Consider the following 23,455-nt stretch of genomic DNA (forward strand, 5'->3'; position numbering starts at 1 on the left):
AGACTCGTACTCTGAGGTGACCCCACGCCGCCCCTTATCGTGCCATACAAAATGGCCACCTGAATAAAATGAATAAATCCCCCTCAGCCCAAGAGAGAAAGAAAGAAAAGTGAGAGACACGAGCGAGCGTGCGTGCGTGCGTGCGTGCTGTCAATCATAACAGGAATCAATGAATAGCTGGCAAACCTCAGACTGGCTGTCCAATCATAGCCCTCCTGTTCCGCGCGTGCCTGTGCACGTAGATGCCTGCCAGCCCTTCAACGGGCCGACGTTCTGCCTCGGGCTCGTCACAGAGTTTGGCGGGCTTTTTCAAACCTGTTTCCTGCTATTGTCCCAGCCAATCGGAGTGGAGCTGGGTCTTCATCAGCCCGCGCGCTCTCTGAAGCCGTCACAGACAGACCATTGTACTTCGGAGGTAAGTCGCACAAGGTTACCATGGCCCGTACCAAGCAGACCGCCCGCAAGTCCACCGGAGGCAAGGCACCTCGCAAGCAGCTGGCCACCAAAGCTGCCCGCAAGAGCGCACCAGCCACTGGCGGTGTCAAGAAACCTCACCGCTACCGGCCGGGCACCGTGGCCCTCCGGGAGATACGGCGCTACCAGAAATCTACCGAGCTGCTCATCCGCAAACTGCCCTTCCAGCGCCTTGTGCGGGAGATCGCACAGGATTTCAAGACCGACCTGCGTTTCCAGAGCTCCGCCGTCATGGCCCTGCAGGAGGCCAGCGAGTCCTACTTGGTGGGGCTCTTTGAGGACACCAACCTCTGCGCCATTCACGCCAAAAGAGTGACCATTATGCCCAAGGACATCCAGCTGGCCCGCCGCATCCGAGGCGAGAGGGCCTGAGGGGCACCGGCAGCAAGACCCACCACCACAAAGGCTCTTTTAAGAGCCGACACATTGTCACACACAAGAGCTGCTCAACTCTGCCTCTCGAGGCGCCTCTCTTCACTGCACAGGCAGCTAGGTTGTCTCTCAAACCCAAGGCAAACATGCCAACGCTCCAGTTGCCACTGCCTGTCTTGGCATGTGTTGAATGAAACGCCCTGCGGCTGGCGTCCAAGTCAACGCAACCCGCCACACCCCACCGCTGCGAGCCCCCAAAATGCATGTCAGGGCGCTTTGGCGACCAGCTTTGCCTCACCTTCATATTGCTTTCAATTTGTGCTCTTGTGGCGGTCGGATTAGATGCGATGGCTTGTGCCTCTTAGCCGGAGCACAGCCATCTCTTAACCCGAGGCCGGCCCCCCCACCTCCCCACAGAGATCTCTGAACCTGAAGACGCGCCCCCCCCCCCCCCCTACACATCACGGTTTCTATAGCGCCTGCCTTGATGCTGGATCACAACCACTTCTAAGCGTTGTGCGCTAACGGCCGGTTCTCCGCTCGCCCCCCCCCCCGCAAACCGAACGGTGCGGTACTGGCTCCCTGTCGAGCTCGGGGACAGAGGGGTCTGCTGCGCGCGCTTCCCTGGCAGTGCCTGTCCTGCACATTGCGCTCTGTCCCCAGAGCTTTCCCTCCCAGCCCAGCGAATGTGTCAAGTAGGGAGCGTGACTCCTGCCGCAGCGCAGAGCATTAATTTGCTTACGCCGACCCTGAGGCCGAAGTCCCTATTTGAGACCATTGCCCTTATGTCTTCCGGGGATGGAATAAAGCGGGGCTTGCTAGGCAAAGCATGCGAGCTCTTGAGTGGAGGTGGTGAGCGGCTCTTAAAAGAGCCTTTGGGTTTTTTGCTGCTGGGAACTGTGGCCTCACTTGGCACTGGTGTACTTGGTGACGGCCTTGGTGCCCTCGGACACAGCGTGCTTGGCCAGCTCGCCTGGCAGCAGGAGTCGCACTGCGGTCTGGATCTCCCTGGAGGTGATGGTCCTGTGTTTGTTGTAGTGGCACAGGCGGGAGGCTTCCCCGGAGATGCGCTCGAAGATGTCATTGACAAACGAGTTCATGATGCCCATGGCCTTGGAAGAGATGCCGGTGTCAGGGTGCACCTGCTTCATCACCTTGTAGATGTAAATGGCATAGCTTTCCTTCCTGCACCTCTTGCGCTTCTTCCCGTCCTTCTTGGGCGGCTTGGAGAGCGCTTTCTTGGAGCCCTTCTTGGGCGCTGGGGCGGACTTGGCTGGCTCAGGCATTGTCTGCCGCGAACGATCACGCTGTGAGGAGCGGCAGAAATGAGTAAATAACCGCACCCCTCCCCTCTCTTTTGTAGGCTGCCTGTGCTTAATCAGCTGCTGCCAGTCCCTGCTCGCCATTGGCCCCTTTGGTTCTGCAGCTCTTCCGTGTCTGTGTGCCCGGCACAGAGCTCTGATTGGTTGGTTGGCAGGAGTAGTCTCCCCCTCCAATGGATGTTCACACAGAGCCTAGGTTTCGTCCAATGAGAGAGCTCCACCGTGTCTTTATATGCCGGCCCTCCCAGGCTCATTACTTTCGTTTTGAACGTTGAACGAGCAACGCATCATGTCTGGACGAGGAAAGCAAGGAGGGAAGGCCCGTGCTAAGGCAAAGACTCGCTCCTCCCGGGCAGGCTTGCAGTTCCCAGTAGGCCGTGTGCACAGGCTGCTGCGGAAGGGGAACTACGGTGAGCGCGTGGGAGCCGGAGCCCCGGTGTACCTGGCTGCCGTGCTCGAGTACCTGACTGCTGAGATCCTGGAGCTGGCCGGCAACGCCGCCCGGGACAACAAGAAGACCCGCATCATCCCCAGACACCTGCAGCTCGCCATCCGCAACGACGAGGAGCTCAACAAGCTGCTGGGCAAGGTCACCATTGCCCAGGGCGGTGTCCTGCCCAACATCCAGGCCGTGCTGCTGCCCAAGAAGACCGAGGGCCACAAGGCAGGGGGCAAAGCCAGCAAGTAACAAGCCCAAGGTACACACTCTCCCAAAAACAAAACAAAAAACACAAAGGCTCTTGTAAGAGCCGCTCACACACTCAGACAAAGAGCTCAGTACCTTGACAGCAGCGCCACCACTTCTCTACACTACAACAGAGTATGTGCAAAACCCCTTTGGGCTGATCGCATGCTCCCGATACCCATGCAGCTTTCTGGGTGCATGGGCAAAGTAGGGCGCGAATGCGGCACACCGGACTGTGAGGCACAGCTGGAAAGGGTGGGAGTGAGTACACAGGGCTTAATTGGAGGAAGGGGTGGTGTGTGTGTGTGTGTTCGTGCGCGCCCTCTCTCAGAAGCGCAGCTACGTTTCTACATTAAAGGGCTGACAATCAAGCGCCTTCCTGCTTTACCGAGTTCGGAGAGAACAAAGGCCAGCCGGTGTAACGGCTGGAAAGCGCGGGCATTTTGATTTTGAAATGCTGCGCATGTGCACACTGGAGCGGACGGCTGCCGCGCGATCCCCGCCCTCCACCCCCATGGCCCGCCCTCTGTCCATATAAGCAGCCGATTCCCGTCGGCCACCACACACACAGCCCCAGCTCCCTTGTGACGAGCAGAGCAGCAGCAGAAGCGGACATGTCTGGTCGCGGCAAAGGAGGGAAAGGTCTCGGCAAGGGCGGCGCCAAGAGGCACAGGAAAGTGCTCCGAGACAACATCCAGGGCATTACCAAGCCCGCCATCCGCCGCCTGGCCCGCCGTGGCGGAGTCAAGCGCATCTCCGGCCTCATCTACGAGGAGACCCGCGGTGTGCTCAAGGTCTTCCTGGAAAACGTGATCCGGGACGCCGTCACCTACACTGAGCACGCCAAGAGGAAGACGGTCACTGCCATGGATGTGGTCTATGCCCTGAAGCGCCAGGGACGCACTCTCTATGGATTCGGGGGTTGAGGAACACCTACCACAGCACCGACGCACAAACCCAAAGGCTCTTTTAAGAGCCGCCCACACCGTCAATAACAGAGCTGCTCATTTGCGCTGCGCATTCGGTATTGGGCTAATATTATCCCCAGCATAGGCGACATTATTTATGGTATGAAAAAAATATGGGGGTTGCAGGGGCTGTCCCCCACAGGTTCCGTGGGGTAAGATCGCCGCAAAAAAAACTGCGCAATTCTTGCATGGCGACATTTTTGCAGGCATATTATCACATGGAACCGCGCTTTCTTGGAAGGCTGAACCCAGCCCACCCCTCTGCTTCCCCGCCAGTGCGGTGGACCTGTGCGGCAGTGGCACTCGAGGTCCCGTGGGCCAAAATACCAACAGCCCCGTTGTGTGTGCGCCCATTGAAATGTAAATGGGGCAATGCGCCAAAAGAAACCAAGTCCACTTTAGGAATTCCACTTGATAGCTCTTTACTTCGCGTCAAAGTCTACCTACATGAGAATACATACCCCCTTGCAGATGGGAAGCCCCCTCCCTCCCTGCCCCCCCCCCCCCCCCCCCCACATCTCTCTTCCCTTCTGGTAACCAGACTAAGGCACTCATGCCAAAGCACTGAGCTCCCCGATGCCCTCTTGTAACGGCAGAAGGTACTGCGGCCTAGGTAGAGTTGGCTGGGAAAGGCGGGATTATGCTGATAACTCCCAGAAGTACCCAGCTGCAGACCAAGCGGGGGGCACACACACACCCCTCTAGCCATCCCCATAAGCCTCTGAGCAGGCCTCGAGAACTCTCGCGTCGCCCGGTGCACTGTTATCCGAGAAGCCAGGGGTCACAGCACACTCTGAGTTACAAGTGCCTGTAGGTCAGCCCTGTTTTCCTGCCTATAGAACCTGGCCGTTCGGGGCCTAGGGGCCAGGCCGGAGCGTATTCCTTGCTCCACGCGCTGCTGAGTGCGGTCGCCACTCTCTGCTGGGCCCTGAGAGGCCCAGGAGCAGAGCCTTTTGCTTCTCTCTCTCTCTCTCTCTCTCTCTGCCTAGGCTCCCTGAGACAGCCAGGAGCATGGCATTTGCTCCACTCACTACTGGCCTCTCCTCGGGAGTGGCCGGCCCAGCTGCCATTTCTCTCCCTCCAGCCATCGGGTCAGTCAGGCCAACATCATACATTGTTATTTGGCATTTACATAGCGCTCTATATATCATTGGTATGATCTCAAAGCGCTTGTGGGTTGAACGCCCCCCTTGGAGACCGTAGTAAAGGTCAGTCGAGAGAGTAGGGTGCTTGGGTGCATTCAATATGGGAGCAGCTGATGCGATTGCTTGATGGTAGCTGCATCCTAACATTTGGTGCGGTGGTATTGAGAGATCAGTTGAATGTGTGCAGTTTGGGGGTTGGTCTCTCGAGACTGCGGCATGAGGCCTGTGTAGGACGCTTATGTGTGCAGCTAGGCCGATTTCTTTTCGTGGGCTATAGCTGCGTTCTAGCAGGATGCTGAGGCATTCATGGGCTATAGTACGTATATGTGAGCAGCTAGGCCGAAATTGATCGCGGGCTATAGCTGCGCTCTATTTTGTGTTGGTGTAAAGTAGAGCGTGAGCATAGTGATAGGAGAGGTGAGCGTCTGGAGTGGATGTTTTGTTCTTACGAGCCCACTGTTCCAGGGTTACATTGTCGTGTTTCGCGGTAGCTGCCCTCAGAGGCAGATGCACAGCTAGTAGCCGGGTAAGATATGTGTGCTCGGGCAGAGGGCCATTAATCTTAGGCTCAGCAGACTGCATCTCAGGGGCCCGGTTTCACTGGTTGCGGTTTATGGTTGGTTGCAGGATAATTGGATATTGGGCAGGAGCTATCTCGCACCAATGTGGTCACATCGAGCTCATTTTTCTGATCCTTGGTCGTCGTTAATGGTGGGTTGCAGGGTAGGTCTAGGCAGGATGGTAGGTTATAGGGCAGGAGTCATTTCGCATGCCAACAATATCCCTCCGGACAGCTTTAGATCCACCGTACAAGCACTGGTCCTATCCCACCTGGATGGGGGCAACGCCCTCCTCGGAAAGGCCGCCCGTCGTCTTCCCTTGAGCCCCAGAGAAGTGTCCTACATGCAGCCACACGCTTTCTCAAGGCTCTACGCAGGTACCCCGTCACCCCTCCCCTCATCGACCTTCACTGGCTCACACTGCACCCACAAATCACCTTCAAGTCTTGCCGCATCATCTATAAGGCAGTCACGCCCTCAAGTCACCCAGCTACCTTGCAGAGAAACCCAGCATCTCCAGCAGACAACGCACCACCAGAAGCCTGGGACACGAGCAGTCTTTAAATCCGCCACTGCAAAAAGGAAAGGACCAGACAACAAGCCTTCTCTGCCTACGCCCCGAGACCAGGGAACCTCCTCCCCGTCGGCATCAGACTTGCCCCACACGCTCCCACAATTCAGAAAAGAACTCAAGACGCACCTCTTCAAGGAGTCGCTCTCCCCCTCAATACCTAGGCCAATCACGCCGCACCACCTGGCTCGCTAGACGACACCTGCCTCTCTCCACCCAGCCACCCTGTATGGCGGTGCCCCTCCGTATCCTACTCCCTGCTGTATATCTGTTCCGTTTTTACCCCTGAAAAGCACTCAGTTACGCATCTGCACTGTTGCATCCCTGGGCAAAGCGCTCCGTTGGGTATCTGTGTTGGTGCATTCCTCTGAGGATGGCTGTAGAAGGTCGCTATGCGGCAGTTGGTCGGCCCTCTGACTGGGGGCAGCTGCACGTGTGTTTCTCAGATCGCTATGATGGCAAAGGAGAGGTTGTGTATCCTGCCTGCCCAGAGAGTGTAGAGAGAGCATATGCGAGAGCCAGAGAGACGTAAGCAGTGCATGAGCAGAACTCTCAAATGTCCAGTGGCCAACGCGTGGGGAGGCCATCCAGTCCTGTCTTAACCCCCCTCTGGATTGCGGGTCTTGTCGATTTGTCTTCCCTGTTTCAAATGCAGAAACACTACCAGTGCCAGAATTCCAAACAAAAAACAGAACTGGGTGGCTTTCCCACTCATGGACCCGGGAAACGCGAGAGCCTTGCCATCAGGTGTCAGATGGGGGAGTCAAGAGAAGGTGGTTGCTCGTTAGAACCACTCTTAACTTTTCCCACAACCACCTACTTCTATGGAGTCTCCTTTTATAACTTTCCGGGGCGCGGTCCGCTTTCTTTTCTGCACTTGCTTGCCAGGCTGGGTGCTTCACAGACTCGTACTCTGAGGTGACCCCACGCCGCCCCTTATCGTGCCATACAAAATGGCCACCTGAATAAAATGAATAAATCCCCCTCAGCCCAAGAGAGAAAGAAAGAAAAGTGAGAGACACGAGCGAGCGTGCGTGCGTGCGTGCGTGCTGTCAATCATAACAGGAATCAATGAATAGCTGGCAAACCTCAGACTGGCTGTCCAATCATAGCCCTCCTGTTCCGCGCGTGCCTGTGCACGTAGATGCCTGCCAGCCCTTCAACGGGCCGACGTTCTGCCTCGGGCTCGTCACAGAGTTTGGCGGGCTTTTTCAAACCTGTTTCCTGCTATTGTCCCAGCCAATCGGAGTGGAGCTGGGTCTTCATCAGCCCGCGCGCTCTCTGAAGCCGTCACAGACAGACCATTGTACTTCGGAGGTAAGTCGCACAAGGTTACCATGGCCCGTACCAAGCAGACCGCCCGCAAGTCCACCGGAGGCAAGGCACCTCGCAAGCAGCTGGCCACCAAAGCTGCCCGCAAGAGCGCACCAGCCACTGGCGGTGTCAAGAAACCTCACCGCTACCGGCCGGGCACCGTGGCCCTCCGGGAGATACGGCGCTACCAGAAATCTACCGAGCTGCTCATCCGCAAACTGCCCTTCCAGCGCCTTGTGCGGGAGATCGCACAGGATTTCAAGACCGACCTGCGTTTCCAGAGCTCCGCCGTCATGGCCCTGCAGGAGGCCAGCGAGTCCTACTTGGTGGGGCTCTTTGAGGACACCAACCTCTGCGCCATTCACGCCAAAAGAGTGACCATTATGCCCAAGGACATCCAGCTGGCCCGCCGCATCCGAGGCGAGAGGGCCTGAGGGGCACCGGCAGCAAGACCCACCACCACAAAGGCTCTTTTAAGAGCCGACACATTGTCACACACAAGAGCTGCTCAACTCTGCCTCTCGAGGCGCCTCTCTTCACTGCACAGGCAGCTAGGTTGTCTCTCAAACCCAAGGCAAACATGCCAACGCTCCAGTTGCCACTGCCTGTCTTGGCATGTGTTGAATGAAACGCCCTGCGGCTGGCGTCCAAGTCAACGCAACCCGCCACACCCCACCGCTGCGAGCCCCCAAAATGCATGTCAGGGCGCTTTGGCGACCAGCTTTGCCTCACCTTCATATTGCTTTCAATTTGTGCTCTTGTGGCGGTCGGATTAGATGCGATGGCTTGTGCCTCTTAGCCGGAGCACAGCCATCTCTTAACCCGAGGCCGGCCCCCCCACCTCCCCACAGAGATCTCTGAACCTGAAGACGCGCCCCCCCCCCCCCCCTACACATCACGGTTTCTATAGCGCCTGCCTTGATGCTGGATCACAACCACTTCTAAGCGTTGTGCGCTAACGGCCGGTTCTCCGCTCGCCCCCCCCCCCCCCCCCCGCAAACCGAACGGTGCGGTACTGGCTCCCTGTCGAGCTCGGGGACAGAGGGGTCTGCTGCGCGCGCTTCCCTGGCAGTGCCTGTCCTGCACATTGCGCTCTGTCCCCAGAGCTTTCCCTCCCAGCCCAGCGAATGTGTCAAGTAGGGAGCGTGACTCCTGCCGCAGCGCAGAGCATTAATTTGCTTACGCCGACCCTGAGGCCGAAGTCCCTATTTGAGACCATTGCCCTTATGTCTTCCGGGGATGGAATAAAGCGGGGCTTGCTAGGCAAAGCATGCGAGCTCTTGAGTGGAGGTGGTGAGCGGCTCTTAAAAGAGCCTTTGGGTTTTTTGCTGCTGGGAACTGTGGCCTCACTTGGCACTGGTGTACTTGGTGACGGCCTTGGTGCCCTCGGACACAGCGTGCTTGGCCAGCTCGCCTGGCAGCAGGAGTCGCACTGCGGTCTGGATCTCCCTGGAGGTGATGGTCCTGTGTTTGTTGTAGTGGCACAGGCGGGAGGCTTCCCCGGAGATGCGCTCGAAGATGTCATTGACAAACGAGTTCATGATGCCCATGGCCTTGGAAGAGATGCCGGTGTCAGGGTGCACCTGCTTCATCACCTTGTAGATGTAAATGGCATAGCTTTCCTTCCTGCACCTCTTGCGCTTCTTCCCGTCCTTCTTGGGCGGCTTGGAGAGCGCTTTCTTGGAGCCCTTCTTGGGCGCTGGGGCGGACTTGGCTGGCTCAGGCATTGTCTGCCGCGAACGATCACGCTGTGAGGAGCGGAAGAAATGAGTAAATAACCGCACCCCTCCCCTCTCTTTTGTAGGCTGCCTGTGCTTAATCAGCTGCTGCCAGTCCCTGCTCGCCATTGGCCCCTTTGGTTCTGCAGCTCTTCCGTGTCTGTGTGCCCGGCACAGAGCTCTGATTGGTTGGTTGGCAGGAGTAGTCTCCCCCTCCAATGGATGTTCACACAGAGCCTAGGTTTCGTCCAATGAGAGAGCTCCACCGTGTCTTTATATGCCGGCCCTCCCAGGCTCATTACTTTCGTTTTGAACGTTGAACGAGCAACGCATCATGTCTGGACGAGGAAAGCAAGGAGGGAAGGCCCGTGCTAAGGCAAAGACTCGCTCCTCCCGGGCAGGCTTGCAGTTCCCAGTAGGCCGTGTGCACAGGCTGCTGCGGAAGGGGAACTACGGTGAGCGCGTGGGAGCCGGAGCCCCGGTGTACCTGGCTGCCGTGCTCGAGTACCTGACTGCTGAGATCCTGGAGCTGGCCGGCAACGCCGCCCGGGACAACAAGAAGACCCGCATCATCCCCAGACACCTGCAGCTCGCCATCCGCAACGACGAGGAGCTCAACAAGCTGCTGGGCAAGGTCACCATTGCCCAGGGCGGTGTCCTGCCCAACATCCAGGCCGTGCTGCTGCCCAAGAAGACCGAGGGCCACAAGGCAGGGGGCAAAGCCAGCAAGTAACAAGCCCAAGGTACACACTCTCCCAAAAACAAAACAAAAAACACAAAGGCTCTTGTAAGAGCCGCTCACACACTCAGACAAAGAGCTCAGTACCTTGACAGCAGCGCCACCACTTCTCTACACTACAACAGAGTATGTGCAAAACCCCTTTGGGCTGATCGCATGCTCCCGATACCCATGCAGCTTTCTGGGTGCATGGGCAAAGTAGGGCGCGAATGCGGCACACCGGACTGTGAGGCACAGCTGGAAAGGGTGGGAGTGAGTACACAGGGCTTAATTGGAGGAAGGGGTGGTGTGTGTGTGTGTGTTCGTGCGCGCCCTCTCTCAGAAGCGCAGCTACGTTTCTACATTAAAGGGCTGACAATCAAGCGCCTTCCTGCTTTACCGAGTTCGGAGAGAACAAAGGCCAGCCGGTGTAACGGCTGGAAAGCGCGGGCATTTTGATTTTGAAATGCTGCGCATGTGCACACTGGAGCGGACGGCTGCCGCGCGATCCCCGCCCTCCACCCCCATGGCCCGCCCTCTGTCCATATAAGCAGCCGATTCCCGTCGGCCACCACACACACAGCCCCAGCTCCCTTGTGACGAGCAGAGCAGCAGCAGAAGCGGACATGTCTGGTCGCGGCAAAGGAGGGAAAGGTCTCGGCAAGGGCGGCGCCAAGAGGCACAGGAAAGTGCTCCGAGACAACATCCAGGGCATTACCAAGCCCGCCATCCGCCGCCTGGCCCGCCGTGGCGGAGTCAAGCGCATCTCCGGCCTCATCTACGAGGAGACCCGCGGTGTGCTCAAGGTCTTCCTGGAAAACGTGATCCGGGACGCCGTCACCTACACTGAGCACGCCAAGAGGAAGACGGTCACTGCCATGGATGTGGTCTATGCCCTGAAGCGCCAGGGACGCACTCTCTATGGATTCGGGGGTTGAGGAACACCTACCACAGCACCGACGCACAAACCCAAAGGCTCTTTTAAGAGCCGCCCACACCGTCAATAACAGAGCTGCTCATTTGCGCTGCGCATTCGGTATTGGGCTAATATTATCCCCAGCATAGGCGACATTATTTATGGTATGAAAAAAATATGGGGGTTGCAGGGGCTGTCCCCCACAGGTTCCGTGGGGTAAGATCGCCGCAAAAAAAACTGCGCAATTCTTGCATGGCGACATTTTTGCAGGCATATTATCACATGGAACCGCGCTTTCTTGGAAGGCTGAACCCAGCCCACCCCTCTGCTTCCCCGCCAGTGCGGTGGACCTGTGCGGCAGTGGCACTCGAGGTCCCGTGGGCCAAAATACCAACAGCCCCGTTGTGTGTGCGCCCATTGAAATGTAAATGGGGCAATGCGCCAAAAGAAACCAAGTCCACTTTAGGAATTCCACTTGATAGCTCTTTACTTCGCGTCAAAGTCTACCTACATGAGAATACATACCCCCTTGCAGATGGGAAGCCCCCTCCCTCCCTGCCCCCCCCCCCCCCCCCCACATCTCTCTTCCCTTCTGGTAACCAGACTAAGGCACTCATGCCAAAGCACTGAGCTCCCCGATGCCCTCTTGTAACGGCAGAAGGTACTGCGGCCTAGGTAGAGTTGGCTGGGAAAGGCGGGATTATGCTGATAACTCCCAGAAGTACCCAGCTGCAGACCAAGCGGGGGGCACACACACACCCCTCTAGCCATCCCCATAAGCCTCTGAGCAGGCCTCGAGAACTCTCGCGTCGCCCGGTGCACTGTTATCCGAGAAGCCAGGGGTCACAGCACACTCTGAGTTACAAGTGCCTGTAGGTCAGCCCTGTTTTCCTGCCTATAGAACCTGGCCGTTCGGGGCCTAGGGGCCAGGCCGGAGCGTATTCCTTGCTCCACGCGCTGCTGAGTGCGGTCGCCACTCTCTGCTGGGCCCTGAGAGGCCCAGGAGCAGAGCCTTTTGCTTCTCTCTCTCTCTCTCTCTCTCTCTGCCTAGGCTCCCTGAGACAGCCAGGAGCATGGCATTTGCTCCACTCACTACTGGCCTCTCCTCGGGAGTGGCCGGCCCAGCTGCCATTTCTCTCCCTCCAGCCATCGGGTCAGTCAGGCCAACATCATACATTGTTATTTGGCATTTACATAGCGCTCTATATATCATTGGTATGATCTCAAAGCGCTTGTGGGTTGAACGCCCCCCTTGGAGACCGTAGTAAAGGTCAGTCGAGAGAGTAGGGTGCTTGGGTGCATTCAATATGGGAGCAGCTGATGCGATTGCTTGATGGTAGCTGCATCCTAACATTTGGTGCGGTGGTATTGAGAGATCAGTTGAATGTGTGCAGTTTGGGGGTTGGTCTCTCGAGACTGCGGCATGAGGCCTGTGTAGGACGCTTATGTGTGCAGCTAGGCCGATTTCTTTTCGTGGGCTATAGCTGCAGGATGCTGAGGCGTTCATGGGCTATAGTACGTATATGTGAGCAGCTAGGCCGAAATTGATCGCGGGCTATAGCTGCGCTCTATTTTGTGTTGGTGTAAAGTAGAGCGTGAGCATAGTGATAGGAGAGGTGAGCGTCTGGAGTGGATGTTTTGTTCTTACGAGCCCACTGTTCCAGGGTTACATTGTCGTGTTTCGCGGTAGCTGCCCTCAGAGGCAGATGCACAGCTAGTAGCCGGGTAAGATATGTGTGCTCGGGCAGAGGGCCATTAATCTTAGGCTCAGCAGACTGCATCTCAGGGGCCCGGTTTCACTGGTTGCGGTTTATGGTTGGTTGCAGGATAATTGGATATTGGGCAGGAGCTATCTCGCACCAATGTGGTCACATCGAGCTCATTTTTCTGATCCTTGGTCGTCGTTAATGGTGGGTTGCAGGGTAGGTCTAGGCAGGATGGTAGGTTGTAGGGCAGGAGTCATTTCGCATGCCAACAATATCCCTCCGGACAGCTTTAGATCCACCGTACAAGCACTGGTCCTATCCCACCTGGATGGGGGCAACGCCCTCCTCGGAAAGGCCGCCCGTCGTCTTCCCTTGAGCCCCAGAGAAGTGTCCTACATGCAGCCACACGCTTTCTCAAGGCTCTACGCAGGTACCCCGTCACCCCTCCCCTCATCGACCTTCACTGGCTCACACTGCACCCACAAATCACCTTCAAGTCTTGCCGCATCATCTATAAGGCAGTCACGCCCTCAAGTCACCCAGCTACCTTGCAGAGAAACCCAGCATCTCCAGCAGACAACGCACCACCAGAAGCCTGGGACACGAGCAGTCTTTAAATCCGCCACTGCAAAAAGGAAAGGACCAGACAACAAGCCTTCTCTGCCTACGCCCCGAGACCAGGGAACCTCCTCCCCGTCGGCATCAGACTTGCCCCACACGCTCCCACAATTCAGAAAAGAACTCAAGACGCACCTCTTCAAGGAGTCGCTCTCCCCCTCAATACCTAGGCCAATCACGCCGCACCACCTGGCTCGCTAGACGACACCTGCCTCTCTCCACCCAGCCACCCTGTATGGCGGTGCCCCTCCGTATCCTACTCCCTGCTGTATATCTGTTCCGTTTTTACCCCTGAAAAGCACTCAGTTACGCATCTGCACTGTTGCATCCCTGGGCAAAGCGCTCCGTTGGGTATCTGTGTTGGTGCATTCCTCTGAGGATGGCTGTAGAAGGTCGCTATGCGGCAGTTGGTCGGCCCTCTGACTGGGGGCAGCTGCACGTGTGTTTCTCAGATCGCTATGATGGCAAAGGAGAGGTTGTGTATCCTGCCTGCCCAGAGAGTGTAGAGAGAGCATATGCGAGAGCCAGAGAGACGTAAGCAGTGCATGAGCCGAACTCTCAAATGTCCAGTGGCCAACGCGTGGGGAGGCCATCCAGTCCTGTCTTAACCCCCCTCTGGATTGCGGGTCTTGTCGATTTGTCTTCCCTGTTTCAAATGCAGAAACACTACCAGTGCCAGAATTCCAAACAAAAAACAGAACTGGGTGGCTTTCCCACTCATGGACCCGGGAAACGCGAGAGCCTTGCCATCAGGTGTCAGATGGGGGAGTCAAGAGAAGGTGGTTGCTCGTTAGAACCACTCTTAACTTTTCCCACAACCACCTACTTCTATGGAGTCTCCTTTTATAACTTTCCGGGGCGCGGTCCGCTTTCTTTTCTGCACTTGCTTGCCAGGCTGGGTGCTTCACAGACTCGTACTCTGAGGTGACCCCACGCCGCCCCTTATCGTGCCATACAAAATGGCCACCTGAATAAAATGAATAAATCCCCCTCAGCCCAAGAGAGAAAGAAAGAAAAGTGAGAGACACGAGCGAGCGTGCGTGCGTGCGTGCGTGCGTGCTGTCAATCATAACAGGAATCAATGAATAGCTGGCAAACCTCAGACTGGCTGTCCAATCATAGCCCTCCTGTTCCGCGCGTGCCTGTGCACGTAGATGCCTGCCAGCCCTTCAACGGGCCGACGTTCTGCCTCGGGCTCGTCACAGAGTTTGGCGGGCTTTTTCAAACCTGTTTCCTGCTATTGTCCCAGCCAATCGGAGTGGAGCTGGGTCTTCATCAGCCCGCGCGCTCTCTGAAGCCGTCACAGACAGACCATTGTACTTCGGAAGTAAGTCGCACAAGGTTACCATGGCCCGTACCAAGCAGACCGCCCGCAAGTCCACCGGAGGCAAGGCACCTCGCAAGCAGCTGGCCACCAAAGCTGCCCGCAAGAGCGCACCAGCCACTGGCGGTGTCAAGAAACCTCACCGCTACCGGCCGGGCACCGTGGCCCTCCGGGAGATACGGCGCTACCAGAAATCTACCGAGCTGCTCATCCGCAAACTGCCCTTCCAGCGCCTTGTGCGGGAGATCGCACAGGATTTCAAGACCGACCTGCGTTTCCAGAGCTCCGCCGTCATGGCCTTGCAGGAGGCCAGCGAGTCCTACTTGGTGGGGCTCTTTGAGGACACCAACCTCTGCGCCATTCACGCCAAAAGAGTGACCATTATGCCCAAGGACATCCAGCTGGCCCGCCGCATCCGAGGCGAGAGGGCCTGAGGGGCACCGGCAGCAAGACCCACCACCACAAAGGCTCTTTTAAGAGCCGACACATTGTCACACACAAGAGCTGCTCAACTCTGCCTCTCGAGGCGCCTCTCTTCACTGCACAGGCAGCTAGGTTGTCTCTCAAACCCAAGGCAAACATGCCAACGCTCCAGTTGCCACTGCCTGTCTTGGCATGTGTTGAATGAAACGCCCTGCGGCTGGCGTCCAAGTCAACGCAACCCGCCACACCCCACCGCTGCGAGCCCCCAAAATGCATGTCAGGGCGCTTTGGCGACCAGCTTTGCCTCACCTTCATATTGCTTTCAATTTGTGCTCTTGTGGCGGTCGGATTAGATGCGATGGCTTGTGCCTCTTAGCCGGAGCACAGCCATCTCTTAACCCGAGGCCGGCCCCCCCACCTCCCCACAGAGATCTCTGAACCTGAAGACGCGCCCCCCCCCCCCCCTCTACACATCACGGTTTCTATAGCGCCTGCCTTGATGCTGGATCACAACCACTTCTAAGCGTTGTGCGCTAACGGCCGGTTCTCCGCTCGCCGCCCCCCCCCCCGCAAACCGAACGGTGCGGTACTGGCTCCCTGTCGAGCTCGGGGACAGAGGGGTCTGCTGCGCGCGCTTCCCTGGCAGTGCCTGTCCTGCACATTGCGCTCTGTCCCCAGAGCTTTCCCTCCCAGCCCAGCGAATGTGTCAAGTAGGGAGCGTGACTCCTGCCGCAGCGCAGAGCATTAATTTGCTTACGCCGACCCTGAGGCCGAAGTCCCTATTTGAGACCATTGCCCTTATGTCTTCCGGGGATGGAATAAAGCGGGGCTTGCTAGGCAAAGCATGCGAGCTCTTGAGTGGAGGTGGTGAGCGGCTCTTAAAAGAGCCTTTGGGTTTTTTGCTGCTGGGAACTGTGGCCTCACTTGGCACTGGTGTACTTGGTGACGGCCTTGGTGCCCTCGGACACAGCGTGCTTGGCCAGCTCGCCTGGCAGCAGGAGTCGCACTGCGGTCTGGATCTCCCTGGAGGTGATGGTCCTGTGTTTGTTGTAGTGGCACAGGCGGGAGGCTTCCCCGGAGATGCGCTCGAAGATGTCATTGACAAACGAGTTCATGATGCCCATGGCCTTGGAAGAGATGCCGGTGTCAGGGTGCACCTGCTTCATCACCTTGTAGATGTAAATGGCATAGCTTTCCTTCCTGCACCTCTTGCGCTTCTTCCCGTCCTTCTTGGGCGGCTTGGAGAGCGCTTTCTTGGAGCCCTTCTTGGGCGCTGGGGCGGACTTGGCTGGCTCAGGCATTGTCTGCCGCGAACGTTCACGCTGTGAGGAGCGGAAGAAATGAGTAAATAACCGCACCCCTCCCCTCTCTTTTGTAGGCTGCCTGTGCTTAATCAGCTGCTGCCAGTCCCTGCTCGCCATTGGCCCGTTTGGTTCTGCAGCTCTTCCGTGTCTGTGTGCCCGGCACAGAGCTCTGATTGGTTGGTTGGCAGGAGTAGTCTCCCCCTCCAATGGATGTTCACACAGAGCCTAGGTTTCGTCCAATGAGAGAGCTCCACCGTGTCTTTATATGCCGGCCCTCCCAGGCTCATTACTTTCGTTTTGAACGTTGAACGAGCAACGCATCATGTCTGGACGAGGAAAGCAAGGAGGGAAGGCCCGTGCTAAGGCAAAGACTCGCTCCTCCCGGGCAGGCTTGCAGTTCCCAGTAGGCCGTGTGCACAGGCTGCTGCGGAAGGGGAACTACGGTGAGCGCGTGGGAGCCGGAGCCCCGGTGTACCTGGCTGCCGTGCTCGAGTACCTGACTGCTGAGATCCTGGAGCTGGCCGGCAACGCCGCCCGGGACAACAAGAAGACCCGCATCATCCCCAGACACCTGCAGCTCGCCATCCGCAACGACGAGGAGCTCAACAAGCTGCTGGGCAAGGTCACCATTGCCCAGGGCGGTGTCCTGCCCAACATCCAGGCCGTGCTGCTGCCCAAGAAGACCGAGGGCCACAAGGCAGGGGGCAAAGCCAGCAAGTAACAAGCCCAAGGTACACACTCTCCCAAAAACAAAACAAAAAACACAAAGGCTCTTGTAAGAGCCGCTCACACACTCAGACAAAGAGCTCAGTACCTTGACAGCAGCGCCACCACTTCTCTACACTACAACAGAGTATGTGCAAAACCCCTTTGGGCTGATCGCATGCTCCCGATACCCATGCAGCTTTCTGGGTGCATGGGCAAAGTAGGGCGCGAATGCGGCACACCGGACTGTGAGGCACAGCTGGAAAGGGTGGGAGTGAGTACACAGGGCTTAATTGGAGGAAGGGGTGGTGTGTGTGTGTGTTCGTGCGCGCCCTCTCTCAGAAGCGCAGCTACGTTTCTACATTAAAGGGCTGACAATCAAGCGCCTTCCTGCTTTACCGAGTTCGGAGAGAACAAAGGCCAGCCGGTGTAACGGCTGGAAAGCGCGGGCATTTTGATTTTGAAATGCTGCGCATGTGCACACTGGAGCCGACGGCTGCCGCGCGATCCCCGCCCTCCACCCCCATGGCCCGCCCTCTGTCCATATAAGCAGCCGATTCCCGTCGGCCACCACACACACAGCCCCAGCTCCCTTGTGACGAGCAGAGCAGCAGCAGAAGCGGACATGTCTGGTCGCGGCAAAGGAGGGAAAGGTCTCGGCAAGGGCGGCGCCAAGAGGCACAGGAAAGTGCTCCGAGACAACATCCAGGGCATTACCAAGCCCGCCATCCGCCGCCTGGCCCGCCGTGGCGGAGTCAAGCGCATCTCCGGCCTCATCTACGAGGAGACCCGCGGTGTGCTCAAGGTCTTCCTGGAAAACGTGATCCGGGACGCCGTCACCTACACTGAGCACGCCAAGAGGAAGACGGTCACTGCCATGGATGTGGTCTATGCCCTGAAGCGCCAGGGACGCACTCTCTATGGATTCGGGGGTTGAGGAACACCTACCACAGCACCGACGCACAAACCCAAAGGCTCTTTTAAGAGCCGCCCACACCGTCAATAACAGAGCTGCTCATTTGCGCTGCGCATTCGGTATTGGGCTAATATTATCCCCAGCATAGGCGACATTATTTATGGTATAAAAAAAATATGGGGGTTGCAGGGGCTGTCCCCCACAGGTTCCGTGGGGTAAGATCGCCGCAAAAAAAACTGCGCAATTCTTGCATGGCGACATTTTTGCAGGCATATTATCACATGGAACCGCGCTTTCTTGGAAGGCTGAACCCAGCCCACCCCTCTGCTTCCCCGCCAGTGCGGTGGACCTGTGCGGCAGTGGCACTCGAGGTCCCGTGGGCCAAAATACCAACAGCCCCGTTGTGTGTGCGCCCATTGAAATGTAAATGGGGCAATGCGCCAAAAGAAACCAAGTCCACTTTAGGAATTCCACTTGATAGCTCTTTACTTCGCGTCAAAGTCTACCTACATGAGAATACATACCCCCTTGCAGATGGGAAGCCCCCTCCCTCCCTGCCCCCCCCCCCCCCCATCTCTCTTCCCTTCTGGTAACCAGACTAAGGCACTCATGCCAAAGCACTGAGCTCCCCGATGCCCTCTTGTAACGGCAGAAGGTACTGCGGCCTAGGTAGAGTTGGCTGGGAAAGGCGGGATTATGCTGATAACTCCCAGAAGTACCCAGCTGCAGACCAAGCGGGGGGCACACACACACCCCTCTAGCCATCCCCATAAGCCTCTGAGCAGGCCTCGAGAACTCTCGCGTCGCCCGGTGCACTGTTATCCGAGAAGCCAGGGGTCACAGCACACTCTGAGTTACAAGTGCCTGTAGGTCAGCCCTGTTTTCCTGCCTATAGAACCTGGCCGTTCGTGGCCGTTCGTGGCCTAGGGGCCAGGCCGGAGCGTATTCCTTGCTCCACCCGCTGCTGAGTGCGGTCGCCACTCTCTGCTGGGCCCTGAGAGGCCCAGGAGCAGAGCCTTTTGCTTCTCTCTCTCTCTCTCTCTCTCTGCCTAGGCTCCCTGAGACAGCCAGGAGCATGGCATTTGCTCCACTCACTACTGGCCTCTCCTCGGGAGTGGCCGGCCCAGCTGCCATTTCTCTCCCTCCAGCCATCGGGTCAGTCAGGCCAACATCATACATTGTTATTTGGCATTTACATAGCGCTCTATATATCATTGGTATGATCTCAAAGCGCTTGTGGGTTGAACGCCCCCCTTGGAGACCGTAGTAAAGGTCAGTCGAGAGAGTAGGGTGCTTGGGTGCATTCAATATGGGAGCAGCTGATGCGATTGCTTGATGGTAGCTGCATCCTAACATTTGGTGCGGTGGTATTGAGAGATCAGTTGAATGTGTGCAGTTTGGGGGTTGGTCTCTCGAGACTGCGGCATGAGGCCTGTGTAGGACGCTTATGTGTGCAGCTAGGCCGATTTCTTTTCGTGGGCTATAGCTGCGTTCTAGCAGGATGCTGAGGCGTTCATGGGCTATAGTACGTATATGTGAGCAGCTAGGCCGAAATTGATCGCGGGCTATAGCTGCGCTCTATTTTGTGTTGGTGTAAAGTAGAGCGTGAGCATAGTGATAGGAGAGGTGAGCGTCTGGAGTGGATGTTTTGTTCTTACGAGCCCACTGTTCCAGGGTTACATTGTCGTGTTTCGCGGTAGCTGCCCTCAGAGGCAGATGCACAGCTAGTAGCCGGGTAAGATATGTGTGCTCGGGCAGAGGGCCATTAATCTTAGGCTCAGCAGACTGCATCTCAGGGGCCCGGTTTCACTGGTTGCGGTTTATGGTTGGTTGCAGGATAATTGGATATTGGGCAGGAGCTATCTCGCACCAATGTGGTCACATCGAGCTCATTTTTCTGATCCTTGGTCGTCGTTAATGGTGGGTTGCAGGGTAGGTCTAGGCAGGATGGTAGGTTATAGGGCAGGAGTCATTTCGCATGCCAACAATATCCCTCCGGACAGCTTTAGATCCACCGTACAAGCACTGGTCCTATCCCACCTGGATGGGGGCAACGCCCTCCTCGGAAAGGCCGCCCGTCGTCTTCCCTTGAGCCCCAGAGAAGTGTCCTACATGCAGCCACACGCTTTCTCAAGGCTCTACGCAGGTACCCCGTCACCCCTCCCCTCATCGACCTTCACTGGCTCACACTGCACCCACAAATCACCTTCAAGTCTTGCCGCATCATCTATAAGGCAGTCACGCCCTCAAGTCACCCAGCTACCTTGCAGAGAAACCCAGCATCTCCAGCAGACAACGCACCACCAGAAGCCTGGGACACGAGCAGTCTTTAAATCCGCCACTGCAAAAAGGAAAGGACCAGACAACAAGCCTTCTCTGCCTACGCCCCGAGACCAGGGAACCTCCTCCCCGTCGGCATCAGACTTGCCCCACACGCTCCCACAATTCAGAAAAGAACTCAAGACGCACCTCTTCAAGGAGTCGCTCTCCCCCTCAATACCTAGGCCAATCACGCCGCACCACCTGGCTCGCTAGACGACACCTGCCTCTCTCCACCCAGCCACCCTGTATGGCGGTGCCCCTCCGTATCCTACTCCCTGCTGTATATCTGTTCCGTTTTTACCCCTGAAAAGCACTCAGTTACGCATCTGCACTGTTGCATCCCTGGGCAAAGCGCTCCGTTGGGTATCTGTGTTGGTGCATTCCTCTGAGGATGGCTGTAGAAGGTCGCTATGCGGCAGTTGGTCGGCCCTCTGACTGGGGGCAGCTGCACGTGTGTTTCTCAGATCGCTATGATGGCAAAGGAGAGGTTGTGTATCCTGCCTGCCCAGAGAGTGTAGAGAGAGCATATGCGAGAGCCAGAGAGACGTAAGCAGTGCATGAGCAGAACTCTCAAATGTCCAGTGGCCAACGCGTGGGGAGGCCATCCAGTCCTGTCTTAACCCCCCTCTGGATTGCGGGTCTTGTCGATTTGTCTTCCCTGTTTCAAATGCAGAAACACTACCAGTGCCAGAATTCCAAACAAAAAACAGAACTGGGTGGCTTTCCCACTCATGGACCCGGGAAACGCGAGAGCCTTGCCATCAGGTGTCAGATGGGGGAGTCAAGAGAAGGTGGTTGCTCGTTAGAACCACTCTTAACTTTTCCCACAACCACCTACTTCTATGGAGTCTCCTTTTATAACTTTCCGGGGCGCGGTCCGCTTTCTTTTCTGCACTTGCTTGCCAGGCTGGGTGCTTCACAGACTCGTACTCTGAGGTGACCCCACGCCGCCCCTTATCGTGCCATACAAAATGGCCACCTGAATAAAATGAATAAATCCCCCTCAGCCCAAGAGAGAAAGAAAGAAAAGTGAGAGACGCGAGCGTGCGTGCGTGCGTGCGTGCTGTCAATCATAACAGGAATCAATGAATAGCTGGCAAACCTCAGACTGGCTGTCCAATCATAGCCCTCCTGTTCCGCGCGTGCCTGTGCACGTAGATGCCTGCCAGCCCTTCAACGGGCCGACGTTCTGCCTCGGGCTCGTCACAGAGTTTGGCGGGCTTTTTCAAACCTGTTTCCTGCTATTGTCCCAGCCAATCGGAGTGGAGCTGGGTCTTCATCAGCCCGCGCGCTCTCTGAAGCCGTCACAGACAGACCATTGTACTTCGGAAGTAAGTCGCACAAGGTTACCATGGCCCGTACCAAGCAGACCGCCCGCAAGTCCACCGGAGGCAAGGCACCTCGCAAGCAGCTGGCCACCAAAGCTGCCCGCAAGAGCGCACCAGCCACTGGCGGTGTCAAGAAACCTCACCGCTACCGGCCGGGCACCGTGGCCCTCCGGGAGATACGGCGCTACCAGAAATCTACCGAGCTGCTCATCCGCAAACTGCCCTTCCAGCGCCTTGTGCGGGAGATCGCACAGGATTTCAAGACCGACCTGCGTTTCCAGAGCTCCGCCGTCATGGCCTTGCAGGAGGCCAGCGAGTCCTACTTGGTGGGGCTCTTTGAGGACACCAACCTCTGCGCCATTCACGCCAAAAGAGTGACCATTATGCCCAAGGACATCCAGCTGGCCCGCCGCATCCGAGGCGAGAGGGCCTGAGGGGCACCGGCAGCAAGACCCACCACCACAAAGGCTCTTTTAAGAGCCGACACATTGTCACACACAAGAGCTGCTCAACTCTGCCTCTCGAGGCGCCTCTCTTCACTGCACAGGCAGCTAGGTTGTCTCTCAAACCCAAGGCAAACATGCCAACGCTCCAGTTGCCACTGCCTGTCTTGGCATGTGTTGAATGAAACGCCCTGCGGCTGGCGTCCAAGTCAACGCAACCCGCCACACCCCACCGCTGCGAGCCCCCAAAATGCATGTCAGGGCGCTTTGGCGACCAGCTTTGCCTCACCTTCATATTGCTTTCAATTTGTGCTCTTGTGGCGGTCGGATTAGATGCGATGGCTTGTGCCTCTTAGCCGGAGCACAGCCATCTCTTAACCCGAGGCCGGCCCCCCCACCTCCCCACAGAGATCTCTGAACCTGAAGACGCCCCCCCCCCCCCCTCTACACATCACGGTTTCTATAGCGCCTGCCTTGATGCTGGATCACAACCACTTCTAAGCGTTGTGCGCTAACGGCCGGTTCTCCGCTCGCCGCCCCCCCCCCCACCCGCAAACCGAACGGTGCGGTACTGGCTCCCTGTCGAGCTCGGGGACAGAGGGGTCTGCTGCGCGCGCTTCCCTGGCAGTGCCTGTCCTGCACATTGCGCTCTGTCCCCAGAGCTTTCCCTCCCAGCCCAGCGAATGTGTCAAGTAGGGAGCGTGACTCCTGCCGCAGCGCAGAGCATAATTTGCTTACGCCGACCCTGAGGCCGAAGTCCCTATTTGAGACCATTGCCCTTATGTCTTCCGGGGATGGAATAAAGCGGGGCTTGCTAGGCAAAGCATGCGAGCTCTTGAGTGGAGGTGGTGAGCGGCTCTTAAAAGAGCCTTTGGGTTTTTTGCTGCTGGGAACTGTGGCCTCACTTGGCACTGGTGTACTTGGTGACGGCCTTGGTGCCCTCGGACACAGCGTGCTTGGCCAGCTCGCCTGGCAGCAGGAGTCGCACTGCGGTCTGGATCTCCCTGGAGGTGATGGTCCTGTGTTTGTTGTAGTGGCACAGGCGGGAGGCTTCCCCGGAGATGCGCTCGAAGATGTCATTGACAAACGAGTTCATGATGCCCATGGCCTTGGAAGAGATGCCGGTGTCAGGGTGCACCTGCTTCATCACCTTGTAGATGTAAATGGCATAGCTTTCCTTCCTGCACCTCTTGCGCTTCTTCCCGTCCTTCTTGGGCGGCTTGGAGAGCGCTTTCTTGGAGCCCTTCTTGGGCGCTGGGGCGGACTTGGCTGGCTCAGGCATTGTCTGCCGCGAACGTTCACGCTGTGAGGAGCGGAAGAAATGAGTAAATAACCGCACCCCTCCCCTCTCTTTTGTAGGCTGCCTGTGCTTAATCAGCTGCTGCCAGTCCCTGCTCGCCATTGGCCCGTTTGGTTCTGCAGCTCTTCCGTGTCTGTGTGCCCGGCACAGAGCTCTGATTGGTTGGTTGGCAGGAGTAGTCTCCCCCTCCAATGGATGTTCACACAGAGCCTAGGTTTCGTCCAATGAGAGAGCTCCACCGTGTCTTTATATGCCGGCCCTCCCAGGCTCATTACTTTCGTTTTGAACGTTGAACGAGCAACG

General features: G+C 57.2%; 4 protein-coding genes across 4 annotated transcripts; all 4 read left to right on the forward strand.

The window, feature by feature from the left end:
• The first annotated feature begins 435 nt into the window (after window positions 1-435).
• LOC138553511 (histone H3-like) lies at window positions 436-2,224 on the forward strand. The gene is made up of 2 exons (XM_069642540.1): window positions 436-738; window positions 2,210-2,224. Exons 1-2 carry the CDS (start codon window positions 436-438, stop codon window positions 2,222-2,224), a joined length of 318 nt encoding a protein of 105 aa, XP_069498641.1.
• Window positions 2,225-7,434: 5,210 nt separating this feature from the next.
• LOC138553529 (histone H3) lies at window positions 7,435-8,220 on the forward strand. The gene has a single exon (XM_069642557.1). It carries the CDS (start codon window positions 7,435-7,437, stop codon window positions 7,843-7,845), a length of 411 nt encoding a protein of 136 aa, XP_069498658.1. The 3' UTR covers window positions 7,846-8,220.
• A 6,192-nt stretch (window positions 8,221-14,412) lies between these two features.
• On the forward strand, window positions 14,413-15,220 carry LOC138553528 (histone H3). Its single transcript, XM_069642556.1, has one exon. The coding sequence runs from the start codon at window positions 14,435-14,437 to the stop codon at window positions 14,843-14,845; it is 411 nt and encodes a 136-aa protein (XP_069498657.1). The 5' UTR covers window positions 14,413-14,434; the 3' UTR covers window positions 14,846-15,220.
• Window positions 15,221-21,410: 6,190 nt separating this feature from the next.
• On the forward strand, window positions 21,411-22,218 carry LOC138553530 (histone H3). Its single transcript, XM_069642558.1, has one exon. The coding sequence runs from the start codon at window positions 21,433-21,435 to the stop codon at window positions 21,841-21,843; it is 411 nt and encodes a 136-aa protein (XP_069498659.1). The 5' UTR covers window positions 21,411-21,432; the 3' UTR covers window positions 21,844-22,218.
• The last annotated feature ends 1,237 nt before the right edge of the window (window positions 22,219-23,455 follow it).

Source organism: Ambystoma mexicanum, unplaced genomic scaffold (assembly GCF_040938575.1).
Source record: "Ambystoma mexicanum isolate Mex_15411 unplaced genomic scaffold, UKY_AmexF1_1 Mex_scaf11, whole genome shotgun sequence".
Lineage (NCBI taxonomy): Eukaryota > Metazoa > Chordata > Amphibia > Caudata > Ambystomatidae > Ambystoma > Ambystoma mexicanum.